The 24,210-nt window shown below is 44.4% G+C and overlaps 1 protein-coding gene across 2 annotated transcripts in view; it reads right to left on the reverse strand.

The window, feature by feature from the left end:
* Positions 1-7,454: 7,454 nt before the first annotated feature.
* Positions 7,455-24,210, reverse strand: part of pax7a (paired box 7a) — a 46,045-nt gene continuing 29,289 nt past the window's right edge. For both annotated transcript variants that reach the window (XM_022214052.2, XM_022214051.2), the window contains exons 6-9: positions 23,767-23,932; positions 23,193-23,386; positions 11,454-11,703; positions 7,455-10,294 (exon numbers count right to left, since the gene is read on the reverse strand). In XM_022214052.2, coding sequence (XP_022069744.1) covers positions 10,179-10,294; positions 11,454-11,703; positions 23,193-23,386; positions 23,767-23,932 — 726 coding nt within the window. In that variant the 3' untranslated portion in view covers positions 7,455-10,178. The remainder of the gene's footprint in view (positions 10,295-11,453; positions 11,704-23,192; positions 23,387-23,766; positions 23,933-24,210) is intronic.

A 24,210-nucleotide genomic window follows, 5' to 3' on the forward strand; every position in this document is an offset into this window, starting at 1 on the left:
GCAGACATGTTGAGCAAACAGTCATTTAAGACTCTGCTGAGACACTGATGGAAGCCATGATTCAATTAGATACTGAGCTCTTAAAGATGCAACAAGTATTTTAGCTCAGGAGGAGCGACTGACACTCACACTTCCGTACAGATCCTTAGAACTGTTGTCTGTGATTGATCAGACAGCCTTAAAATGTTATGATGCATTCAGGTTATAGTTAATTTCTTTTTAATGAAAGTGACACAATTGCACCTGTGTATTCGTGCAGTTTTTATTTAGTGGATCAAGGAGTAGAACAGCTTGTAAAAGTGTCAATATGTTTAAAACGCAGCTGAACTTAAAGACATTTTTATATTTTGCATGTTAAACTCAGTTGCACTGTGTTAAAAACCACCGCAGAGAAATGTTATCTCTTGAATTATCTGCAACATTACATTTTTAAACAATATAGTTAGCATCCATCCAGCTATGATTTTATCCATTTCAACCAGGGCAGGTGTTGTCTCTGGTAGTAGAAGTACTAGTACACTGAATACACACATTTAATCACAAAAATAATTACAGAATCCCACTCTTAATCTTTTACACAGCGTATAAAACACGTGCCGGTGTCTTTTTAGTTTTCAAGGTGCCTTTAATCTGACTGTTTGCCTTTTTAAAATCACTATACGAAGAGAATTTTAGTAATTTTTCATGCACATCTTCGGCACTATACAAATTAACTCACTCCACCGTGCACAAAGCAATATGTTGCACATCACCAAAACAAATCATGCATTTGATTTTGAACATTGGAATCATTACAATATTTGAGATACAATTAAAAGCTACCATTTTGTTGTCATGTTATATTATTGGGAACCATAAGTGCACATGATTTAACGTCTTCATGAAACATTCATGAGTTCAGAGGACCTGATTGGCATTGCTTTAAACAGCAGTCGTGCTGAAGTGCGTCATCAAAGACATAAAGTGCTGTTACTGCTGCAGCTATAGACGCCGCTTCATCCAGCCCTTCTCCTGTCAGTCAAGCTTTATGCCTGCATTTGGCTACATTAATCAGATGATTACAAAAGCATTCTTTCTAGTTGCTGGTTAAGTGCTGCTGTCAGGCTTATTTGCGTGGCCTATGAACCAGTGGCTGAATGTACGTGATCAAGGGACAAAGAGAACTCGTATCTCAAGCAGAAAACACAAAGATTTTCAGCGCAGCCTTAATGTAAAGCCTGAGTTTTATTAGCGTTTCATTAGGATGGGCTTAAAGAGACGGAATGATGGAATGCAGCAGTGTGCGTGAGATTTTCTGTATTTTTGTTTAGCGTTTGGCGGGTGTTGTCGGGTTGGGGGCATGCGGCGGCGGGGAGTCAAGAAGCACCCCACACCTCACGCTGAGTCCCCCTGGTGCTGCCCCCTCTCATCTACGAGAAGAGTCTTCTTCTCCCCCGCTAAGTTTGCAAAGTCCAATTTTCAGCTAATATGGAGGTCGCAACAGCAGGCGCAGAGGGCGTAGTAGGACATAATGGCTATGGGATTGTAAATATTGGTTTTAGAGAGACACAATTGGAGGGCAAGCGGAGAGAAATTTCCATAGAGTATGTGCTAGCACCATTGGAGGCCTTGGTGCAGCAGAATAGATTTTCCATTCTAGTGTGTCACATTAGATTTTCGGAGGTGCTCAGTGGCAGGTACATGTCATTAGTAACACTTTAGCACAGTAATGAACCTTTTTATTTATCCGGTGCTTCTCTCATGAATGAATAAGGAGCTGCTCCCCAACTGTGCCCAGCCGTGAGAAGCAGACAGAGGAGGCAGAGAGGGGGAGAGCGGGGGAGAGAAGGGGGGAGACAGAGGGGGAGAGAGAGAGAGAGGGAGCCTGGAGCACCATGAAGTCGAAAAAAGGGGAACGTGGAGCCCTGGGGAATGCTGAGGAGGGTTAAATGATCATTATTGTGACACTCACATGCACGCTCACCGACGCACGCATGCGCTCACATATGCATCAGTGAACAAAAGAGCACACACACACACACACACACACACACACACACACACACACACACACACACACACACACACACACACACACATGCACACTCCCCACCTCCACTCCCTGGGGTCCTGATCTGACACTCTATTTACACACACATTTACACAGTCTACTCCCTCCTTTATAAAGCTGACAGGTACTTAAGCGGTACATTACTCTGAGGAGCTCAAGCCTCATGGCGGTGTAACCAAACTGTCCATTCATTGCTAGCCTTGTCTCAGTGCTCATTCAATAATAGCCTCTGAGAAACGCACCAGTAACGAGCGGTTGTGTAACTGGGCAGGCAGGCAGGCAGGCCCGGGGAGCCGGGACGCCGAGCATCGGTGCACGTTTAGGATGACCCGGCCTCATTGGTGGAAAAGAGCAATCTGTCAGGGTTCGGCAGCTCGTGCGACTGTGACATCTGGAGCCTCAGTCACATGAGAGATCAGCCCCGATGCTAGCAGGGCTACGTGACGCGCTTCCATTGGCTTCCCTATTTCCTGTGTTGCATCAGAAATCAATAGTGCAGCCAGGTTTATCTGATTTTTATCGTGGCTGAGAACCAATCAGTGCTTATCTGTCGTAGGTCAGTGGCTTTCATCCAGTGTTGTACAGGTGGCAAAACCTCAATCTTAGCTCCTCCGCTTGGGCTCACCTCAGATCCCAGCCTGGTGCAGTGAAGTGGTTAGAGTGGCAATGGCTGGCGTGGTCAGGGCCCCATGTCACCCCCAGCATCCTCAGTGTTCATTTCCCTTTCATCTTGAGTGTGAAATTGCTGCCAGTGCAGCACTGACCTCAGCATTAAGAGGTCAACTATTGAAATCTGATGTGCGCCTCTCAGGCTGAGGGACTTCAACAGATGGAGGGGAAGAGAGGAAAGGTAAGAAATGGAAGGAGAAAAGAGGCACTTAAGATTAACAAGTTGTGTATTGCAGCCCTAGTCTCACACTTAGATGTTACTTTGCTTAAAATAGGTTAAAATCATCAGTAGGAGGGATGAGAAGTGGTTTCTGGTTTTTGCGCTCTAGTTTGTTTGAATTTTTGAGTATAGAGGAAGAAACCCTGCAAAGGAGAACTGTCTGAGCATGTTTACATTGAAGTGGACATGAATTTAAATGTTATATTGGAAATTAGTGTTCATTTATTTAAGGTAAATTTCATAATTGTAACCTATCTTGTTTGTTTTCATCCCAAACTGCTCTTACTATTGTTAACACATGACTAGTTTGTACTATTAGACACTTTCAAACTGCATTTATTTGCCAGCACGTACGTTTCCCCACACTCAAAGGCACTGACGCCGTTGAGCAAAGAAACTCCAAAAACTCCAAACTTCGCAGCTTTTGGCAGCTTTCTACAAAATACATGCCAGAATTTGCCGTCTCCGTGTGTTTCAAACATAAGGTTCTGCATTTAAAGTCAATTCGACACCTCATCTCAGTATGAATCCCCTCTGAAAGCATATGTGATATGAAGCGTCAGAGAAGTTTGAGGTCTTGTCTCATATTTCCCATCGGCTACACTTTCATCCCTCTCTCTGCAGCAGACCACCCCTAGCAACCCTGCCCAAATAAGGTGTTCTGCCTTCAATACTCTCCTCTCTGAAGAATCTGAGGAGTTCAGAATCTGCCGAAACTTTGGATCTCAAACACAAACATCTTTTATTCAAAGGGTGTCTGTAATCACAAATAAATAGCTTTTCTGGTGATGAGCACAAGGCACAAGAGAGAGAGGAGCCTATCTCAGGAGCAGATAACTAGTAGATATGATTCCTTAGATAAGGAGCAGTAATTTGGCTTTTAGAGATAGCTCCGGGGGCCGCTGTGCTGAGCTGCGCTGATTTACTGTGTGTATGGGAGGTTGTTTTTTTTTCCACATTTTTATCTCTCCTGTTGAAGAGCTTTTCATCTCTGATGATTTTCTCTCTTTTTTATGTATTTCCCCCAGAAGGTGAGATCACAAACCCACAGAAGGCAGAGTGGCATGTTTTAAAGCGATGGACAAAATACAAATATTTGAAAATGTATTTCATGGTAATTATGTCAGGTTTCATGGCCTTGGCACAGTACTGAGGCACAGCCTGGATGCCTTAATTTGTATAGAAATTGTAATCATTTGTTCATTTCAAGGTGAAAATTGCATTTTTTAATTTAAATTGTATCCTGCGTGATAGGCTATTATCTAGAAAAATTGTCTCTGTGTATGGCGGTCTATGCCCTGCCGTCACGCCTGTTTAGAGCCCACTTCTCCTGAGAAAGGGCTTGTATATGAATCTCCTGACTGAATGCACCCAGCTTGTTCTTCACTTAGAGCCGCCACTGCACTCATTTCCATTTTTGTTATTAATATTAATTAGTTTGAGAACACAGCTCAGATTTTAAATGTAAATCGCGCTCGGCTTCACAGTGATTTTTATCTCGCTCCGATTTCTTAGATTTACAACTTTACTTGGACTTTTTTGTCTCCTTTCATTTTTTAAAAACTGCTTTAAGGGAGGTGTGCATTCTTCTGAGCGCATGTGGATTTGCTGTGTTGGACGTTAAAGTCAAGACTGATGTTACAAAGTATTAGTTGACTGATTGAATGTAATGTAGGTGAGAGATTCTGTAATTGGGACACACTGGTTTCTGGTAAATCAGACGACTTCAAGCTATGACAATACCCTATTTGAGCTCCTGCTTTTTACTTATACATGACAGATTATCTATCTATAATACCTGAGAGGGGTAACCATGAAATTCTAAATACCTAAAATGTTCTGGAAATAAGATCTCCTCCCTATGCAAAATACATGGCTGGGAAGGAGATATATGCACAGCAAGCTGTGTGTCTGTGTCTGTGTCAGTGGGATCCTTGAGGTGACGAGCACAAAGCTGAGGCTCAGGTACACAGCGTATGCTGGCATAATTACAGGATTTGGAGGATTATTATACTGTAAGTGCTTTCATGGCGACAGCTGGGAGCTTTTTACTCCCTGTGACACATAATCTCAAAGAATAAAACCAAGACCCCCAGAGCATTTCTTAATCATTTCTTAGCATACCTGCACACGGTTCTGAACTCTTTCTGAAGACAAATTTGTAAAATTAGAATATAATTATCATATCTTGTTTAAATCATTCTAAAGTCATGTTTTCAAACAGAATTTTTCTTTAAAATAGAAACATTTTTTTGGCCTGTTTTCCTCCTCACTTTCTGTTTGTGTTCTACCTTCTTCCTCCTCGTGGCTTCCCCCGACTCTTCAGCAGCAGGTTATTTATCACAGCACGGTCAGGTTCAGAAGCCTGGTCCTAAATTAGATCTGAATCAGAGCCTCTATTCCATGGCTCATTCTGAAAGTAAGTATGACCGGGCTGAGGCTGTGAGGCTTCTCTATCGCTGCCTCCTGAGCGATAGGGCCTCCTGGTCTCTACAGCAAGGCTCAGGAGTTTCATTTCCATCCCTGTGATCTAAACAAACCCATTACCGCCAGCTATTTATGCACAGGGGCAGTACGCAAGCCCCGGGCCTGAGGACACAGCCCACAGCTAAGCTACCATGGCACAGAGCCACCTTCAATGGCCGTATGTCCATATAGAGGAGGGAAAGGAGGAACGGAGAGCTCGGGCCTCTACACTTTATCTAAACCACTCCAGAGAGGCGAGTGGAATCGGCTCTTGTGGGCTCTGTTTATCCCCTGCTCCTGTAGTCAATCAATTAGGGGATCAAAGGAGGAGATGAGGGAAGTGTCACAAAGCTCTCCCACACACCACTGCCTGAGCTGCCACCTCGTCCAGTCTGAGTGACAGCAGACCGGAGGGAGACAAAACTCCGCGGCCGGCACCTCAGGAGACAAGCTGGAGCAAAGGGGACAACCATAGCACATGCCAAGGTCTAATCTGGACAACCAGAACACAAACTTTTAGAGGAATATATGAAGGATGACACATAGCAGGCAGAGAGCCACCTAACAATGCATATTTAATATGTTGAGAGGATCCACTGAAATCCCCCAGTCTCCTCAGAATGAACTTATATTGAAAACTTGCTTTGGAATCAATTTAAAAATTGATGCGCCACATCGGCATGCTTATCAAGCCCCCCAATAACGTCGCTTTTTGAAAAATGTATGTTTTGCAATTAGGAAACTGAAAAGTGTTTCCGTTTGCATCAAATTTTAGTGAGCCTTGATGATACAATGTGGTGATAACAGAGCAGTTAGTAGCTGATTTCAATCTGTAAATCGAAAGGGAGCACTGAATATTCTCTATGTATTTATGCTCATTGAGTATGAAATATGAACGACAGGTCACCTCATAATTCAGTCTAAATAGAAGTTTTCATTTTGCATCAAATTTATCTCCTAATACAATTTATTGTTAATGATGTCAGTAATTGTGATTCGTGATGCCTTTAATTAGCTTCATTTAACTGGAGACAGACAGCAATATATTGGGTTATTTTTATGCTATATAAATCGTAAATGCATCTCTCACAGTGTAACTTGGCACAGTTGGCTGTCTTCGCTAATTTACACGAGATTATGTGGCAACGTTTTTACAGCAGCAGTGACTGCAGACATATCTGACATGTTTGAAATGCGCTTAAAACCAGTCAGGACCGAATGAACATGCCAAAGGCGTGTTTGACACGTCTCCTGCGGTGCTCATGCTAAAACGTGAATGAGCCCCACTGTCCTGATGTGTAATATAAAGCACACCGGATGCTTCCAGACCACACTGGTTAGTTCCCCTACATTCACACCATACCACAGAGATTTGCAGACTGCATTCCCCGGACCAGCGGCTGGAGAGGTGAGCGCTGCTGGTCATCGAGCAGAATGAATGACTTCCTACAGCTGCGGCTCGACGCTCTTTGAGTCTGTGTCTCTCAGTCTGAGACGTCTGAGCTCTCATCACTCCCTCATCATGGCTCCAGCGCCTGAAACAGTCGCCAGTGGCCCAGTGACCTCTACAAATGCACTTGAACACACATGGGGAACACACAAAGATGCACAGACTACGTGGACATAGTTAGGTAAAGATGCATAAAGCATACAGATGATTTGTTTATGATTGCACAGATGCGCTGCAATTACTATGTGGATAATTTCTTTTCATCAGTTAAATTTTTGGTCTATTTAACCTCAGAAAATACTAAAAAAGTCTGTCAAAATGTCCCAGGGCTGAAGGTCACACCTTTAGAGCAGTTTGTTTTGCCACAGTTACAGTGAAAAACCCAAACATGGGAGAAAAGGTGCAAATATTCACGTTGAAAACGCTTTAAGAATGATGTAAACAATCAATTATGATCAAAAACAGAGCAGATTATTAGTCTATAAATAGATTAATCACCTAGTTCATTAATTATGCTTCCTTATATAAGCACCACGATTAATTATAATTAAAAGGCATGCAAAGCAAACCACACGGTAAAATAAGGACAAATGGCAGAATCAGTTTTGGATCTTTAATTGATAACAGTTACGCCAGTGTTACAGTAAACACACCAACAGGCTGAAGGTAGTAAATACCAGTACAAGTTTCCCACTACTCTAATACTTCATACAGCAGAATAAATTATACCATGATAATATACAAACATGCGGAACAGAAAAAGGAGTAAAGCAAAGCACAGATGTCAGAAAGCAACTAAACAGGTTAAGGGTCAAACAGACGGGAGGAGGGGGAAAGGAGTTGTATGCCTTAAATATCCAAATGTTTATTGACGCAAGTGTTAGAAATGGGTTTGATACACTAAAGACGATTCTAAAATTCTTCCTTTTTAAAATATACACGAGTGAGGCGTCTAAGTGGAGCAGTTGCTACTGCTGCGGTTCAGTGCGGAGTCAGCGATACTTTGACGTTTTTCTCCTGAAGTCTTATTGGTCCAACAAGTCAAACGTGACTCAATTCAGTTTCTCAGAGCAGAGAGGCTGCTGTCACTAGCATCATCATCATCATCATCATCATTGTCGTGCTGGAAGCACCGGGAGAGTCCCACACCGAAGGCTCAGGGTTCAGGTGTGTTTGGTCCGTGGTCCAGTCACATCTGCTCTGTACTAATAATCAGTCTGTAAAACCAAGTGGTCAAAAAAAACACCCTCAAAAATTCTCTGACACGTGAAGATGTCTCATCCAGCCACATTTCAAATATACAGTGGTCCTGTGGGCCAGGGAGTCTGTCTGTGACACCAAGCTTTCATTTTCCTTTCAGCTCAGTTTGATCCCCTTTAATACAATTTAATTGGAACAATTTCAGTGGAATTGATATTTTACTAATTTATACAAATTCATTCATACCTTGGCCAAAAAGCAGAAAGAAAACTTTTGGTCAAAACAAGTGAACCAATTAAATACAACCAAAAGAAAACCAACAGAAAACAAGCCAGTTAAGGAAACTGAAATAAAACGTTTACTTCCACAGATCCCTTGCTTACCTACCAGTCAACATAGTTTGTTTTAGTATAAAACATACTCTTTGTAAAGAAACGATACACAATCTGCTCCAGTTACTGTACATTTTTTTCAGTATTTAAAGGCGACGGAGGACCAAATCCTGTCTTGAGAGTTCACAATTCTGTGTACATCATTATCACACGGATGTCAATGAAAAAAATCACATACATCTCAAGGGAACAGCTGGTCCTGGATCATGTCAAAAAGTCAACTATGAGTGCTACACAAATGTCTCATATTCACTATTATTTAAATTTTTTTCTTCTTTTGTACATTTCGGTGAGTACGTCAAAGCGCAGGATTAGACGGGGCTCCGGTCCAAACCAGAGAGGGGGGCCAATCAGTGGCGTTACCTGTGCCCTTTCACAACTGACTGGATTATATGATTTTCCAGAGTGCATGTGAATGGCACAGCTTGTCTACTTTTTAATCTCATAACAGAAAACGCTGGAATGCTTATAGTATTTTTGTAGATGGAGCCTGAGGAATGTTTCAAAGGAATGCTTACTGAGTCGAAAAGTGGAAATCGACCAAAGGTGCATTTACAAAATGTGCTAATTAGGCTATAAAAACTGAGATAGTGGCTGGTAATGGAAAGGGTCACTGTGAATTAGCTTTGACATTATATTTGTGTGATTTAATCTGCTTTACACTGTTTAAGTCACACAGGATTCCCTGACAGATGGGATTTGGGAGGAGTGGGGAGCGGGGGATGAGCTAGCCCTCCTTGGCAAGGTCCATATTTCAAAATACATTAATTTCCCCAATCCTGTTTTTGCAAACAATGCCCCCCCTCCCTACGGACCGCGGCTAAGGATGGGATGGAGGTTACAAGGGGAAAGCTATTGGCCGCCAAAACGCTGCTTTAATTCCCTGCAGAATCCATCCAGCCAGACTTCCCACAGAGTGGCCAAGTTCTTTAGGAATGTCAAGATGAATATGAAAGTGGGAAGGTCAAATCGCTCATGAACATTTGAGCTCAGGGAACCGGCAGAGGAGCAGCAGCAGCAGCAGCTTGGAAAACAATCATCCTCTTTTGTGTGACTGTGCCGACACGCAAACATGCACACGCAACAGACACTCACTCCCCGATCACGCCAGTCATCCACCGTGTTTTACACACCAACATCTAACAGAGAAAAGAGATACGAGTGGAATCAGAGAACAACAGAAATCACAGTAACCATAATCATATAACAGCAACAATAATCTTAACAATATCAAAAAGGAACAAGAATAAGAGTCGCTCAAATGATATTGGCTTTGTTAACTACTATGAACAGCAAGGTCAAAGTACATTGATGGCTCTGAATGTGTGCTGGACTGCAGCCATGACAAAGAGGAACCCGGGCCAAGGCAGTCGACCATCCTGCAGCTGTCTGGCCCTCCGAGCAGAATAAACAGGGTTTGGGGCTGGGGCAGGAGTACGAGGAGCAGGCAAAGGTGCCCTAAAGATCGGGGGGGAAAGGGTGCAGAGCCGCCTGGTGGTTGACAATGGTGTGAAAAGTTCAGTTCCATTCTCCGAAGAGATCTCTCACACCCACAAGCGTCACTTTCTCTGGTAGGCAGAGAGGCTGCGTGTCTGTGCGCTGATGTCACGGCCGAGCTGCAGAGCGAGCAGCGGAGAAGCGAGCCGGAGTTGGAGTCCAGACTTGATGGAGCATGGAGGACGGTGGCAGAGGGTGAAATAGTGAGCGGCGGTGCAGGCAGGGCGAGCGGCTTCAGTAGGCCTGTCCCGTCTCCACCTGCAGCAGCCCCAGCACGGCCGAGTGGTCTCCAAGCTTCATCCTCCTCTGGGTGGACAAGCTCACGTTCTTAGCCAGGTAGTCTACAGCTGCTGCTCAGACGCAAAAAAGACAGGGGAAGGAAAAGGAGGCAAACGCACGTTAGACAGGTGGTAGATTCCTGAGACATATGTCCTATTCACTCTCATTTCATTCCTCTGATTAAGGCTGAAATAAGTTGTGGCAGAAGAGAATGAGTCAAATGGAAAACAATTCACGCAGAGAGAGTGAAAGATAAAAACCCCTCCCCTGTCCCTTGTCTGAGGTTGGCACGCTGCTGGCACAGAGCATGTGCATCCTGGTAAAGTCTCCATGCTGTCACTCAGACGGGTCCCCGTGTGTGTTCTATGTGCCAGTCTTCATTACACTTGGCATCTCTGATTTCATGCCCTCCACACTCCACATGGCCGATCATTTTCATCCTCAGACAGCAGCTCTCTCCTCTCTCCTCCATTCATTACCCATCTACTGTGCTCAATCACCATCTTAATTAACCTCACATCAGCTCACATCCGCACTGCCATCAGTTTCTTGCTGCTGACAAAACACTGGTGCGCACACACACGCACACGCACACACACATGCACGCACAAAAACGTGACGGATTGGCATGCGCTCGCTTGCATTCAACACAAACACATCTTTTTAGAAAACAAAAAAAGCCACCAGATCACTACTGGAACCTGCACAGAAATACAAACAAATGTCAGCTAGCTGGTGCTCGCTGGCTTGTTGGGGAAGTGTGCTTCATTTTACCTCTTATGAATGGCTGTGACAGCATCAGTCAATTATGCTAATCTAATAAAGCAAACTCTTTCCTGCCCCGAGGGTGTGTGTGTGTGTGTGTGAGTGTGTTTGATGGAAACGGGAGAAAGAGGGAGAAAGAGAGGTGGGCAAAAGGACACTGTGGCCCCTGAGGGTGTGTCGTTCTTTGAAGTGGCCCTCCTCTCTTTCCCATCCAAGTGGAGTGGGGTGTGACTAAGGCAGCTCTGTACCAGGACGGCGGTGGTGGGGCGAGGGGGGTCTTTATCAAGAGCACGTGTCTGCCTCCACCAAACGGGGTGCAAAGGTCAGGAGGCTCTCTTGCCTGGGAGTTGGGCATCACTTCACAGGCTTTTTTTTAAAAAATGCTCAACTTAACAGGAGAATAAGAAACCACAACAGCTCTTGCTTATGCAACAACAACAGTATATGCACATGAGCAATACTCACTCTGGCCGTACTGGCTGTACTGGTAGCCTGCGGTGACGGGGTCCACGCTGTAGCTGGTGGCGCTGTAGGTGGGGGGGCAGTATGACTGGGAGGAAGCCAGGCTGTCCACACTCTTGATGGTGTCGGAGCGCTGGCTGCAGCTGGCTGAGATGGGGTTGGAGCTCTCCAGGCTGCTGTGCAGGGGGGAAATGGAAAAGTCGTGCTGGGGCTGGGAGGGTACGGCGCTGGGGTTACTCAGGATACTCATCACCTGGAGGGGGGAGAGTGGGGGGGGAAGGAGGATGTTAGAAACTTGGAAAATTGAGGATCAAAGCATTGACAGAGTTGAGGGAAAGTACTTTTTTTTTTCGCCAAGTATAGTGCCATCCCAGCACTTCACGGTAAAGATGCCAATAGAAATGCACCATTTCAACTTTGAAATAGGGAAAGGGAGAAACTTCTCCATCTTTTTTTAAAGAGCAGGGGGGGAGGATACGAGGAGGATGATGAGGTTAAAAAAAGGAGAAAGGGAACAAGAGACACAGTTTCCATTAGCTGCCGCTGCCAGTAAGTGTTCTGCTGTGGGACAGAAGGGTCCCAGGGTGATAATAGACCCACCATCCTTGCCAGACAGCCCCTGTCCTGGAGCCTGAGGCCTGAGCCCGAGCCTACAGCACAACAAGCACCAAGGGAGTCCCTAATCCCTCGCCCCTAGCCTACCCATCTCATGAATAGTAATGGAGTTGGAACTGGTAAATGATCCCCTCAGATCCCCACACAAAGTAGGCTCCACAAACCATAGTGAGGGGGCCACTGATACTGCAGGTTGGGTCTCGCCTGAATATTACAGTGTGTATATTATTCATAGTGCATAAAAGCTCCCAATTCAATATTCTAGATTAATGTAATAGCATGTGACATTCGTCAGAAGAAGGTCTCAAAATATGTTAAAATGGAAGAGATTACTTCTAGTGCTCCTCCAATCTGAAGCATAGTGGCCTGGAAAACTGTGAAAAATTTTGTTTTCTTATGCTGCGAGTTTAAGTGAAAAAGTGATGTGTGTGTGCATGTGTGTGTGGGAGGGTGTGGTAAAAAGGGAATTGTCCTACACATGCTCCCCTCCTGTAGCAGAGCAGCCTTGCTTTCAACATCAGGTTCACGTTGAGTTTCGCTATGCTGCGCTGGCCTTTGGCCCCTTTGCTGCTAAACCAATTAGCCCATCATGGAGGTGGTTACACAGGGGTGATACACACACACAGACATATGTTTGCATGCATGCACGCACAAACGGACACACACGCACGCATACACATATGCAGCAAGCATAGAGGCGATGCAGGGGCAAGCCAAAGAGTCCACAAATGATGCACTACGCCAGGAGATCCCGCAGAGGGAGAACTGACCATATTCTGCAAATTAATCATATCTTTATAAAGGGCCTCCCTGGAAAAATGAAGCACTCCAAGCACATCAGAAACATAAAGGCTGGTTAGTCATTTCCACATGTTAATTCTATCAGTAAGGAAACCCCCACCGTCCCCTCCACATCTGCGGACAGAGCATGTGACATGTATCCATAAGAGGAGATTCATGGCCCTCAATGCCGGACACATGTGATGCTGCCTCCCATATGGAGCTGAGCTGCACACTGAGGAGTGTATGTCCTGATGGGGTTGCTTAAAGCTAAGAGGACGATGGTAAAGTGTCCTGAGAGAGACGGCTGGAGGGCATGAGTCCATTTTAGTCATTGATTAATTGAAGCTTGATTGCATCGCTCCCTTATGAAATAGAATAGCCAACAATTGGCTCGACTATTATTCATGCTCATGAAAGTTCTTCAAAAGAATTCTTATCGTTCACATGTTGCAGTTTTGCTATTTTAGCAAATTAGAATTTAGACCCTGACAAGTGTTGGCATCTGTGATGATGTAGCTATCCTTTAGAGGAAAAAAAAAAGGATTCTGTGCTGGTGATTTAAGTTTTCCTGGAGGGAAAAAGGTAAATTTTTCTAGAGTGGTCTCATTCTGTTTGCTCTGTATCAACTGTATTTTGTGTTCACGCTGCTTAATAAAAATCAACACAGTTTCACCGTTGTCCTCCCAGCTTGAGGAGGGCACAGAGAGACGTGAGCCATGGAGTCTTTTCTTCTTCCACCCACACCTACAGTACTTTATGTGATCCATAGGTCAGCTTTAATTACAGTCTTTTGCCACTTTGATGTTCCCATAAAGTTTTTTTGACGTCACATTCAAGTGTTAAATGATACTTTGTCACTTAAGCTAGTAAAAATAATTTACGGCTGGATACATTCACAGATTTCCGTGGCTGCACGCTATGTAAAACAAACTTTATAGATATTAAATTCTGGCAGAACGTCTACTATAGTGGCGGTGATTCAAAATCCTCCTCAATGTTCCTGCCAATGAATGTACTCTCAGCGAGGAACAAAAAGCTTTTTGTTAGATTTTAACAATAAAGGTGCTGATACACATTAGACGGATGTGTTTCTTTGACTGACGGTTATTATTTGACGCTCAATGGGATCCGGAGCACAAGGATGCAGCTCAGATTTTAAATTGCACATCTCAGCGCATTAAGCAAGACTTGTGGAGTTTAAACGGACGTAAAATCTCAGAGCTGAGAAACAAAAAACTCTTTCAACCACATTACTTTTTCTACATGCATTGAACATATTCTTGCAGAACAGAGTTTCTCCCTGCTTCTCTCCCTCCCTCCCCTCGGCTCCCCCCTCCTCCCCTCCTCTCCCTCCTTGCATACAGCGTCCTCAGCAGCCCAGAGTTCGTTTGTTGTTTGACGTTGTGTGAGTGCTGGTTTGGGAGATAATGTGAGCCAGGACCTAGTTTAAAGGACAATGCTCCAGGGCGTTCCCTGCCTCTCCCCCTCCCCTCTCACCCTCTCCCTTCTCCCCCTTTTCCGCTCCCTCTCTCTCCCTCTACAGATAGATTACTTTATAAATAATAATAAAAAAGTAATTAATTCTCTCAACTTCTGAGCCCTCCAGCCTGTGGCAAAGTGAGTGGGGAAGTGTAAATTGATACAATGTGCATCCTTTCAGATAAATAAATAGCGCACTTGAGACAAAAAGAGGCCCTTTCATACCTCCCTAATTTCTTCAACAGTCAAATTACTTTTTTTTTTTGTTGTCGTTGTTGTTTGCGTGAATGTTCGACGGGTTGTTCTTTGTTGGGTTTCTCTCCAGAATAAAGCAATGTGACAGAGAGAAGCACTGCAAGTGATACAAGGGAAAAAAAACTAAAACAGAACAAGAGAAAAGAAAGTCAAAACAGAAAGAAAATGCAAATGTGCTGCAATATCACAATTTTGGAAATTATAATTAATGTCATAAGAAGATCATAGTAATTAGGTGGTATTTTTCCACTTTAACAGTTTCATTTGAATTTGTCTTATGCAATATTGAAATGTACAGCATTTATGTCTGTTTATACTCGGACTGAATGAGCTTCAAATCTGTCATTCAAAAAAAAAAATCATATTGCATCCGTCGCAGTTGTCACTGTTGCACCTGATCGTAATGAGCGTGCAGTCTTGTGCCGGATTAAAACAACACAAATTCACAAGTGTAAAGGGAGGAAATGGAGCGCTGAGAATATGATAGCCTATAGAAAGAAGGCGAGGGGGGGCAGAAGAGAGAGTGATATAGAGTGAGTGAGAGGAAAGTGGAGGCTTTGGGAAGTACAAAGACTCCTGTAGGACTGCGCTGGCCTGAGGGCTAGCCTGCCTGGAGAGCTGATAGGAGCCCCTTCTGTTCCATTCCCAGCGCCAGCGCCAACACACCCCACTCCACAAATACTCTTAATCTGCGCAATACTGGATTAGTTCCTCTGTCACCGATACCTCCCCGTTCTGCCCAAATCAAAATGCCCCCAAGATGTACCTTTAAGTTAGGCAGAGGTCACCGGGGCAGACAGGGAAAAATGAGCACTCCAAATGTCTGTAAGTTATCTGAGTGGTGCAGAATGGCATTGTGCACCTTAGCAGATCTGGCCGGCTGATACTCGCTGCAGCAGGGAACGATTAAAGATCCACAGTGATGACACTGAATTTTAGATCAATATTTGAAGGCCAGTCCTGAGGGTGTGATTACTGCAAGAGAACAGTGTTTAATTCTGTGACCCAGAAGTCACACAGATCCAGTGTCTGGAAAGTGTCTGACTTTGGAAACAGTCAAAATAGAAAACAAAGACTATTTGATTAATATACAAAATGCATATACCAAACTAAATCGAGTGTAGTTCTATATGCGTTTACAAATATATATAAATTTAATTTGTATTAATATATATATATATATATGTATAGTTGATAATGTGTGAAATACAATTATTCTTCTTCCTAGCCTCAATTGCTTGAGAAATCAAAATCAAACACTTAATAACCTGAAACTAAACAAAAGTGATAGAAGTAAATAACAAATGAAAATATCAGGGACTCCCCCCCACCCCAAGTCAGTCGACTCCTGCTCCCACAGCGTCCCACCCTTCCCCCATGCCTCACATGAGAGGGCCGGCCCAGCGGGCAGTAAGGCCCCTCATCTGAGCAGACAAAATGACTATTTAAAAATAACAGTGATTGCATAAATTGAATTAAAGCGTTTTGGTCACGGTGGAGGTGGCGCGAGGGGTGGCGTGGGGCCGCAGCAGACAGCAGGGATGGTGGCAGGCAGCAGATGACGGGCTCTGGCCTGCATGCCACTGCGTTAATTGGCCGCGGCACATTAATAAAAACTGAAAAGTGTCTTCCACCAGCGCCATAGGATGAAGAGACAGAAGCAGAATGAGAGGTAGAATGGGAAGGATTGGGCGGAGGGATGGGGTGTGTAGGGGGGGGACTTGGTGCTGGAGGGAGAGAAATGGGCCTTTGAAGAATGTAATGCATATGGGGGGCTGGGGTGGGACGCTAATTGTGTTCAATTAAGTGGCTGATTGGCACTGACAGAATCTGGGCATTGACAAGTCAGGCACAGATGAGGACGATTAGCGGGCAGTGGAACAAGCTGTCACTCCTCACAACATGTTATCATCCTGTGCCTGTGTCTCTTCTCCCTGCGCTCCACGACGTTGTCCACGCATACAAAGGATGCTTTAATAATGCAATAGAATTCATATCCATTTCAGGGCTTTCCGCACCTCCTCTGTGTCTCTTTGCAAATTTTCATTAACTAAATGCTTTCTGGTCCACTTTTGCGTTCAAGAAAGCACAGCTGTTCAAGCTGGAGGAAGGCCCCCCCTCCCTCCTAAACATCCCTCAGTATAAGCTATAAACTTGGCCCCGTACTAACCAGAGGTTAATATGCCGTCTATTGGACTGCAATTGGAGAACGTGTGGGGAGCAATCCTCTATTCTCTGCTAGTGATATGCTTGAGTAACTATGGGATGGATTCAGCCACTGGGAACAAGAGAGGCCCCTTCTATGAGCGCACACACACACACACACACACACACACACACACACACACACACACACACACACACACACACACACACACACACACACACACACACACACACACACACACACACACACACACACACACACACACACACACACACACACACACACACACAGACTTCGACTCTCCGCACTTTGCACCGACGCCTCTTCTAAATTAAACGGCAGATTTTCTGATTCCAGGAGAGTGGTTTCAGCGAGGCAGGGCCTGTGTGTGTGTGTGTGTGTGTGTGTGTGTGTGTGTGTGTGTGTGTGTGTGCGTATGAGAGAGCAGCTCCAGGAGGAAAAGCGAGGCGGATCGAGGGAGTGGAGGAGAAAAAAAGGGGGAGGGAGGGAGGAGGAAGAAGACTGGGAGGAGGAGGAGGAGGAGGAGGAGTGGGGGTTGTTTGCTAAAAACAGCAGGGGCCAGGTCTAGTGAAAAATGTCAGGTCAAATTGTTCTTGACAGTGTTAATATCTGCACCTCATAGCCATAATTACATGTAAATAAATAGTGAAATAGCTCTCAGCTGGAGACTGAGAGGGGAGAGCTGCTGCAGGAGACAACCAGCTGAGGACCCAACAGCCTCCCATATTCTCATCTTATTGTCAGGAGCTAGAAAGGAGGAGACGGAAAGAGGCACGTGCAATGAAGCTTGCAGGCAAAAGATAGCTACTCGTTGCCTGTTTTTCTTTTTCTCTTTACAAAGGCTAAGAAAACTGTCAGTGTTAGATAAACTTTGCTAAGGGGTCATGAGCACGAGTCCACAGAGACTGAGAAACGCAGAGAGTGGAGAAACCAATGAGGGACATGCAGAAGGAAACAGAAGGAAGGAGGGACAGAACGGGTGAGAGAAAAAGTCAGAGAGTATTAATCACAGCTATGCACCTGTCAGAGTGGCATCTGGAACTAACAGGAACCACATGCAGCTAGACAACATCCCAAACCTCCAGCTCACGGGGCAGGTTCACAACAAGCCGGCCCTCCTTCTTCTCCAGCCATCCCATAACCCCTTGCACCCTGACCCCTGTCCCCTGAAGAGATAGGTCACCCAGCGCATGCCCCACAGACACTTCACCTGTCCAGCAGGCTGCTACTGCAGGCTGCATTTCATTATTATTAGCAGTATTATTACAGTACAAGTCACCTTCAAATTGTGTGTGTGTGTGCGAGGCAGGAAATCTCCACAGATGAGCATGTGACACTGTGTATGCCCGTCTGTAATAGGTATTTTAGATAGGATCGATGTCTGCGCCTATACTTTAATAAAGGCAGCACCACTCTCCACCTTATAGGCATTTCAACTGCGTGGGACACACAGCATGTGAATCAGTCGCAGTCATTTTCCTCCTTAAATCCCCATCTTCTAGGATTTACTGAAATTCATATTGGCTGCCTCTGCAAGATAAATGTAAATCACATTCCCTTATATTTACTATTTATCAGGATGCAGCAGCTCACTTTCAGCAGGAAATATCTCTCACCCGCACACAAACACCCTTGCATTTAAATAGCATTTTTATTGTCCGCCATAGCCTTTCATCTGGGCGTAGGGAGAAGAGCTGCCTCTCCAGGGGAGAGAGTTGGAGCAAGAGAGGAAGGTGGGGAGAGCGAGAGAGAGAGAGAGAGGAGGAGAGAGACAGAGCAAAGCACTACTGGCAAGGCATCATTGGATGACAAAAAGCCAAATGGAGGGATGGAAGGTTGGTAGGTGAAAAATAGATTATGAATACACCAAGCTCCAACCAAAAATATTTTGGAATGAAAAAGAAAATGGCTGCACTCGGGTGCTCGAGAGACTTAAAAGACGGAGCGAGCAACAAATGGCTCAGGTATAGAGAAGCAAGAAAGGTGCAAAGCTTCCTCTGCTGCTAGAATAACAGGCCTGCATGTGAAGAAGCAGGTATGACCGAGACATGCTGAATAAGTGGCAGCCTTGTTTCCTTTGTTACGCTTAAAAAGAAAATTATTAGTTATGTCATACTCAGCTGTGGTTGACACCGATACAAGCAGCAAAAACAAACCAAAATGTATTGTCACGCGGAGCAGCCAACGCATAACAACTACGGTGCACGCAAAGGTACATTTCTGGTGTCACAGACGGAAAATCTTTCCTCAGAGTTCAAAAGTGTTGCAAAACAACAGCAAACACTAATAATCTGTGCAGAAACAGTATAGCCAGTGGATATGATTTACAGTCCCTGGATTTTCTTGGCAACTGCCAACAGCAGGTCTCTTTTTTCTGAAAGCCTCTTACATCTTTTTTTATACTTGCCAAATTGAAACAGTATTTGTTTTAATGGGAGTTCTAATTAACCAGTATGTATTCCCCCACTTGCTCTGCGAGTGGCTGAGCTATGAATGCAGGCTATGTGCTCATCCCCTTTGATTTGTTGTCAGTGGAGCCTGCCAGCTGACACAGTGCCCGGTGAGAGGCTTAATGCCCAAGTTTTAATAATGTGGGGGACTACATGAATCTCCCCCTCTCATTGGTATTCAGGTGCAGAATGTCTTGTTAGAAGTCAGGGAGGGAGGCGGAATGAAGCCAGAGCTCCAGATTGTTCCGTACATTTTCCCCTCTCCATTTTTTTTTTTTTTTTTTTTGGCAACGGCAGAGCTTGCTTCTTAAAAATAATTCATCCCATTTTTAAAAGAAGCGTCTGCGCTAGCTAATGGAAGAGCAGCAGCACAGTTTGGAGTCTCCCCTGGCTTATCTCTCTCAGACAGTTGTGGGGAGTCGCTGGTGAGCATGGTGTCAGCGTGCGTGGTACGGTGCAGCGCCGCGCGGGCAGGCAGGCCTGGGGACACAGATCAAAGGGAGGCAGGGGTGAGAGCCGCTCTGCCTCTGATCCCGTGTACGTGTGTGTGTGTGTGTGTGTGTGTGTGTGTGAGAGAGAGTGTGTGTGTGCGTATGTGCGGAGGCCCGGCCCACTCACACAGCCCAAAGGCCCTCCTCAGACACACACACACACACATCCTTGTCATTCCAAAACACACAACACTTTCATAAAACTGCAAAACAGAAAAAAAAAGTTCCTCACAAAACTTTGTGAACTTCCTTCATCAAAACAGCAATAAAATCTCTCCCCACCATACCTATTGAGACCTCTCACTCGCCCTATCGCGCGTCCTTATCGTGCCTGTGAACACCTCTGCTGCCGCTCTTACTCTGCAAATGCTTTCTGTTCGTTTTGCTGTTCTCTGATGACAGCATGTCTAGAAGTTTCTCCGAGGAGTGAAACCCAAGTTCTGCCACTGAGCTCCTCTAGCTTCAGCTCTCCAGTCAGCGCAGTTGTTTTCTTTCCTCTCCCAGCAGGTGTCCCTGTCATGCAATAATGAGGGATTCAGCACAAATGTTTCCACGCGAATGCAATGAACGCTGCTTCAAAGAGTGCTTCATTGGAAAAGTATCTGAAAGTCCTCCTTACGGCCTCATATTAGTTAGAAAATATATTGTATTCTCCATGAGATTATTGGGTTGTTGACTGTCAGAGCATGACTTCTTCAGTAAAAATAAAACTGTCCCTCCAAAGCCAATTTGCTTATTTGTTGCTTTTTTCTGCAAAATTTGCATTTAAAGCATTACCTGGTAAAGGTCAAGAATATTAAAAATGAACAACACCAGAAGGAAAAGATAAAGTTTAAACCCTCAGGTGAAGATAGGTGAAAAATACTGGAATGCCTGTCCTCCGTGCCCTTGCCTTTCCCTCTTTCCAACACCTGCTGTGCCGCTAAATGAAACAAGACCAACAACAAAACACACTTCTGGTTTCATACCTTTTGCCCAGCCATGCACAGCTTCACTCTCACAAGCCCTAATATGCTGCCTCCCTCAACCAGCCAAACATGTTGTATATCCCACAATGACAGCAACCAGTTTGAGTGTGGATGGCTTTTCCACTGCCTGTAATGGGAAAATGTGTGCTGTCGGGATAGGTTATGGGATTGGGATGGACGCGAGCTCCTGTCGGGACTGCTGAACGCTGCAGGATTCCATTACAGACTTGGCACCTCGCCACCGCAGCCCATTTACTGCGAATCAGAGAATTTTTTGTCAATCTTTACAGCAACCGCAAGGCCATCAATGCCAGACACTTCAAGAAATAGCTTGCACATACCAATGCACAAGCATATCTCCTGCAAACAGATGCCGTCTGTAACTTACAATATCAAATTCTCATTTCCATCTCGATAGATAGTCTCTTTGTGTTGCCTTTTTTCCATTACAGGGAAGGAAAAGCAGGAGAAAAAATCTAAAAAAAAAAACAAAACACTGAGATGTGGAATATGTGTCGGTAATTTTCTTAGCTGAAACAGATTCGCCATTTGCTTGAAATTTGGCTAAAAGCAGGAAGAAGACAAATCAAGGTCTGACTTAGGCAAGTTAAAGTGAGTGTTTATTGTGTGGGGTTTCTGTGTTGTGAATTTTATGTGGAGAGCTGCATGCTTGTGAAGTGAGAGGGGGAGAGATAGGAGCTGCCCAGCACAGCGGGATGCTGCACCAGAGAGTGAACTCTGATTCTGCTGTCAGTGGGAACATTCATCTCCACGCTGAGAGACTGATAGGAATGCCACACAGCATTCTGCATGCATTCAATACATTTCCCTTCAGTGCAGTACAAACAACTGTGCAGCCACGACATCCACACCATATGCATATGTCCCCCCGGAGAAATTTAAAAGCACAAAATCCACAATTTAACTTAAAAATGTATAAATTAAAAAAATATAAAATACAAATAAAGTGCATTTTAGGAGTCTTTAAAAGACATCCATCAAACCCACTTGATAGAGTAATTGAATACTGGAAATCCAATGCTGTACAGTTGCCCAAAGGCTCCTGTCCTAATCCGCACTATGACAGGAAATGTTTAATATCCCAACACATTCTTGAATGCCTGTGAAGAGAGGGAGAGAAAGCGACAGTGTACCCCATGCCAGTATTAGAGAGAGCCATTAATGAAAAAAAAAACCGACTCCATGTTCCTGGTGTTTTTCTGCAGGTTTGCAGTGAGAGCATTAGCAGTTAAAGCCCCTGTGCCACGATTAACAATCAAACACGCTGTGAGCCTCCATGTTATCCTCCGTCGCTCCAGCAGGAGAGAAAATCTCTTTTTTGTCACAAAATCCTTAATTCTTTCTTCTCTGAAGAAAGAGGGTAATACCAAGAATGTTTCCAATCTGCTTTGAGAAATATTTGAAGAAAAAAAACTCCCAATAAAACACGTGTGAACGACGGGGTAATTGTGGACAAATGCAGCATTGAAATTCATTTTCAACTCTTTACACACCATTTCAATCTTATTTTCTGCCTGTTAACCACATCTTGTTGGTGAGGGTGGGCAAGACTGGCCAGTATTGATGGGTAATTGTGTATAATTCACTCCGTACACACGATTTGCATCAATACAAATCATTTTTCATTCTGTGCTACTTAAAGCTCAACCCTTACCATAGAGTCGCATTTAAACGCTCATTAATGGAGGTGTCCAAAGAGGTTAACGTCTGAAATCCAGCGCTTTTCAGAGAAGGAGGCAAACAAACCTGCACTTACAGCGCCACGCATTAAGATGGCAAAGAGGATAATGAGCAGAGCAGATTTTTCATATTCACCTTTGAATTAAAATTGAATTAAGAAATGTAGAAACCTAAGCACTCATATTCTCCTTTATCATAATAAAAGTGCACAAGACCCAGATGAAGTGACCAGCAGGATAAACCTACCAGAAAAGCTCACATGCAGAGATCCTCTGTCACTCAGAGCTGCCTGGAAATCATGCAGTAAAGAGATGAGCAAAATCACACATAGCACTGGAGTCTTCCAGCTGCAGACAATTACGTGAAGAAGATTATGGGTCTACATTTATAAGCTTTAGCTAATTATTTCATCTGCATGTGTTCTCACTGCGCTGTGCAGGATTTAGATGTCCCAGGAAAGTCAAAACCGCTGTTTGGAGCAGCTTGAGCACTTGCGGTACTATCAAGATGAATTTTAATTTGTTGATGTTAATCCAATTGTTTTACAAATGTAGCAATTTAGAGTAGCTAAAATAAATCCAGGGCTTTGGAAGGCGAACATAAAAGCCCACACTGGCGGTTATTTTGCTGAACATGCTGTTTCTGAATTTTAATTTCAGTCAAATACAATTACATATTCTGAGCAGGGAGAGGAGGAGGAGGGGAGGTGGAAGACGGAGGAATGTGAACACCACCTATGAGGGTACATGGCATATATATTCATGTACGTATATGCAGATGTGACATAGCGACGTGAAGCTTGTGGCGCTGACCTGTGGGGAGAGCCCGTTGCCGACAGGGTTCATGTGGTTGCTGGATGCTGAAGGGCTCATGAAGGTATCAGAGTAGCTGGAGAAACTGTGGCGATTGGACGACAGACCATAAGCAGAGCTGCTGTCGGCGCTCAGACCTCCCTGATGCATGGAGGATGGAGGCAGGGGCTGGGGTCTATGCAATGTACTGCCCTCTGACAGAAAAAAAAACAATGTGCAAAGGTAAGGATAAAATTTAGGTACATATTGCTTTTGAAAAAAGCACTCAAGCAAATGTGGCCTCAAAATTTTCGCTTGTTCATTAAATTAAGCGCAAATTCTTCAACGTAGGACAGAAATTATCTCTTTTTTTCTGTTCCTCTCTGATGAAGATGAGTTTTTAAGATAACGACATGCAACACATGACTCATACCAAACATTTACATTATTAACATTAACATAAAATATGAACGTCATAGCACAAAGAAACAGGACTAATTTAATTTTAACCAGAATGTGATTAATATCAGAGAACAGAGCGTACTGTGCTGCACGTTTTGGATGGGAAACATTTTGCTAGAACAGTCTTTCTTACCCTGCGATAGCGTGGTGCTGGGGTAGCTGGACTCTGGGAGCTGGTATGTGGGTAAAGTTGGCATCCCTGTGGGTGGGAAACCTCCAGGAAGTAGGTGGTTGAAGGCCGCTAGCTGATTGGCCCCGGCCTGTTTACGCCACCGAGCCCGTCTGTTGCTGAACCACACCTTGGAGACAAAATAAATGCTTGTAAAACACACAATTTCTCAATGAAGGCTAGTTCAGATTATTTGAATGTCGGGCTCTTGCAACTTTCATTCATTTAAAATTATATAAGCGTTTAAGCGCAGCAGATTCTCAGTGGAGCCTGCTGGCTGCTGCCACCTGTGATTAATCTGCTGGTTGGTGTGAGAGGTGCTGCTGGTGGTAGCTGAGAGTCTGCAGTCCCTGTGGGAGCTCAGTGGTCTGTCCCTGTTGTTCTTAAGTGGCTGAGGCTGTGATCTAT

Source organism: Acanthochromis polyacanthus, chromosome 5, assembly GCF_021347895.1.
Source record: "Acanthochromis polyacanthus isolate Apoly-LR-REF ecotype Palm Island chromosome 5, KAUST_Apoly_ChrSc, whole genome shotgun sequence".
NCBI classification, from domain to species: Eukaryota; Metazoa; Chordata; class Actinopteri; family Pomacentridae; genus Acanthochromis; species Acanthochromis polyacanthus.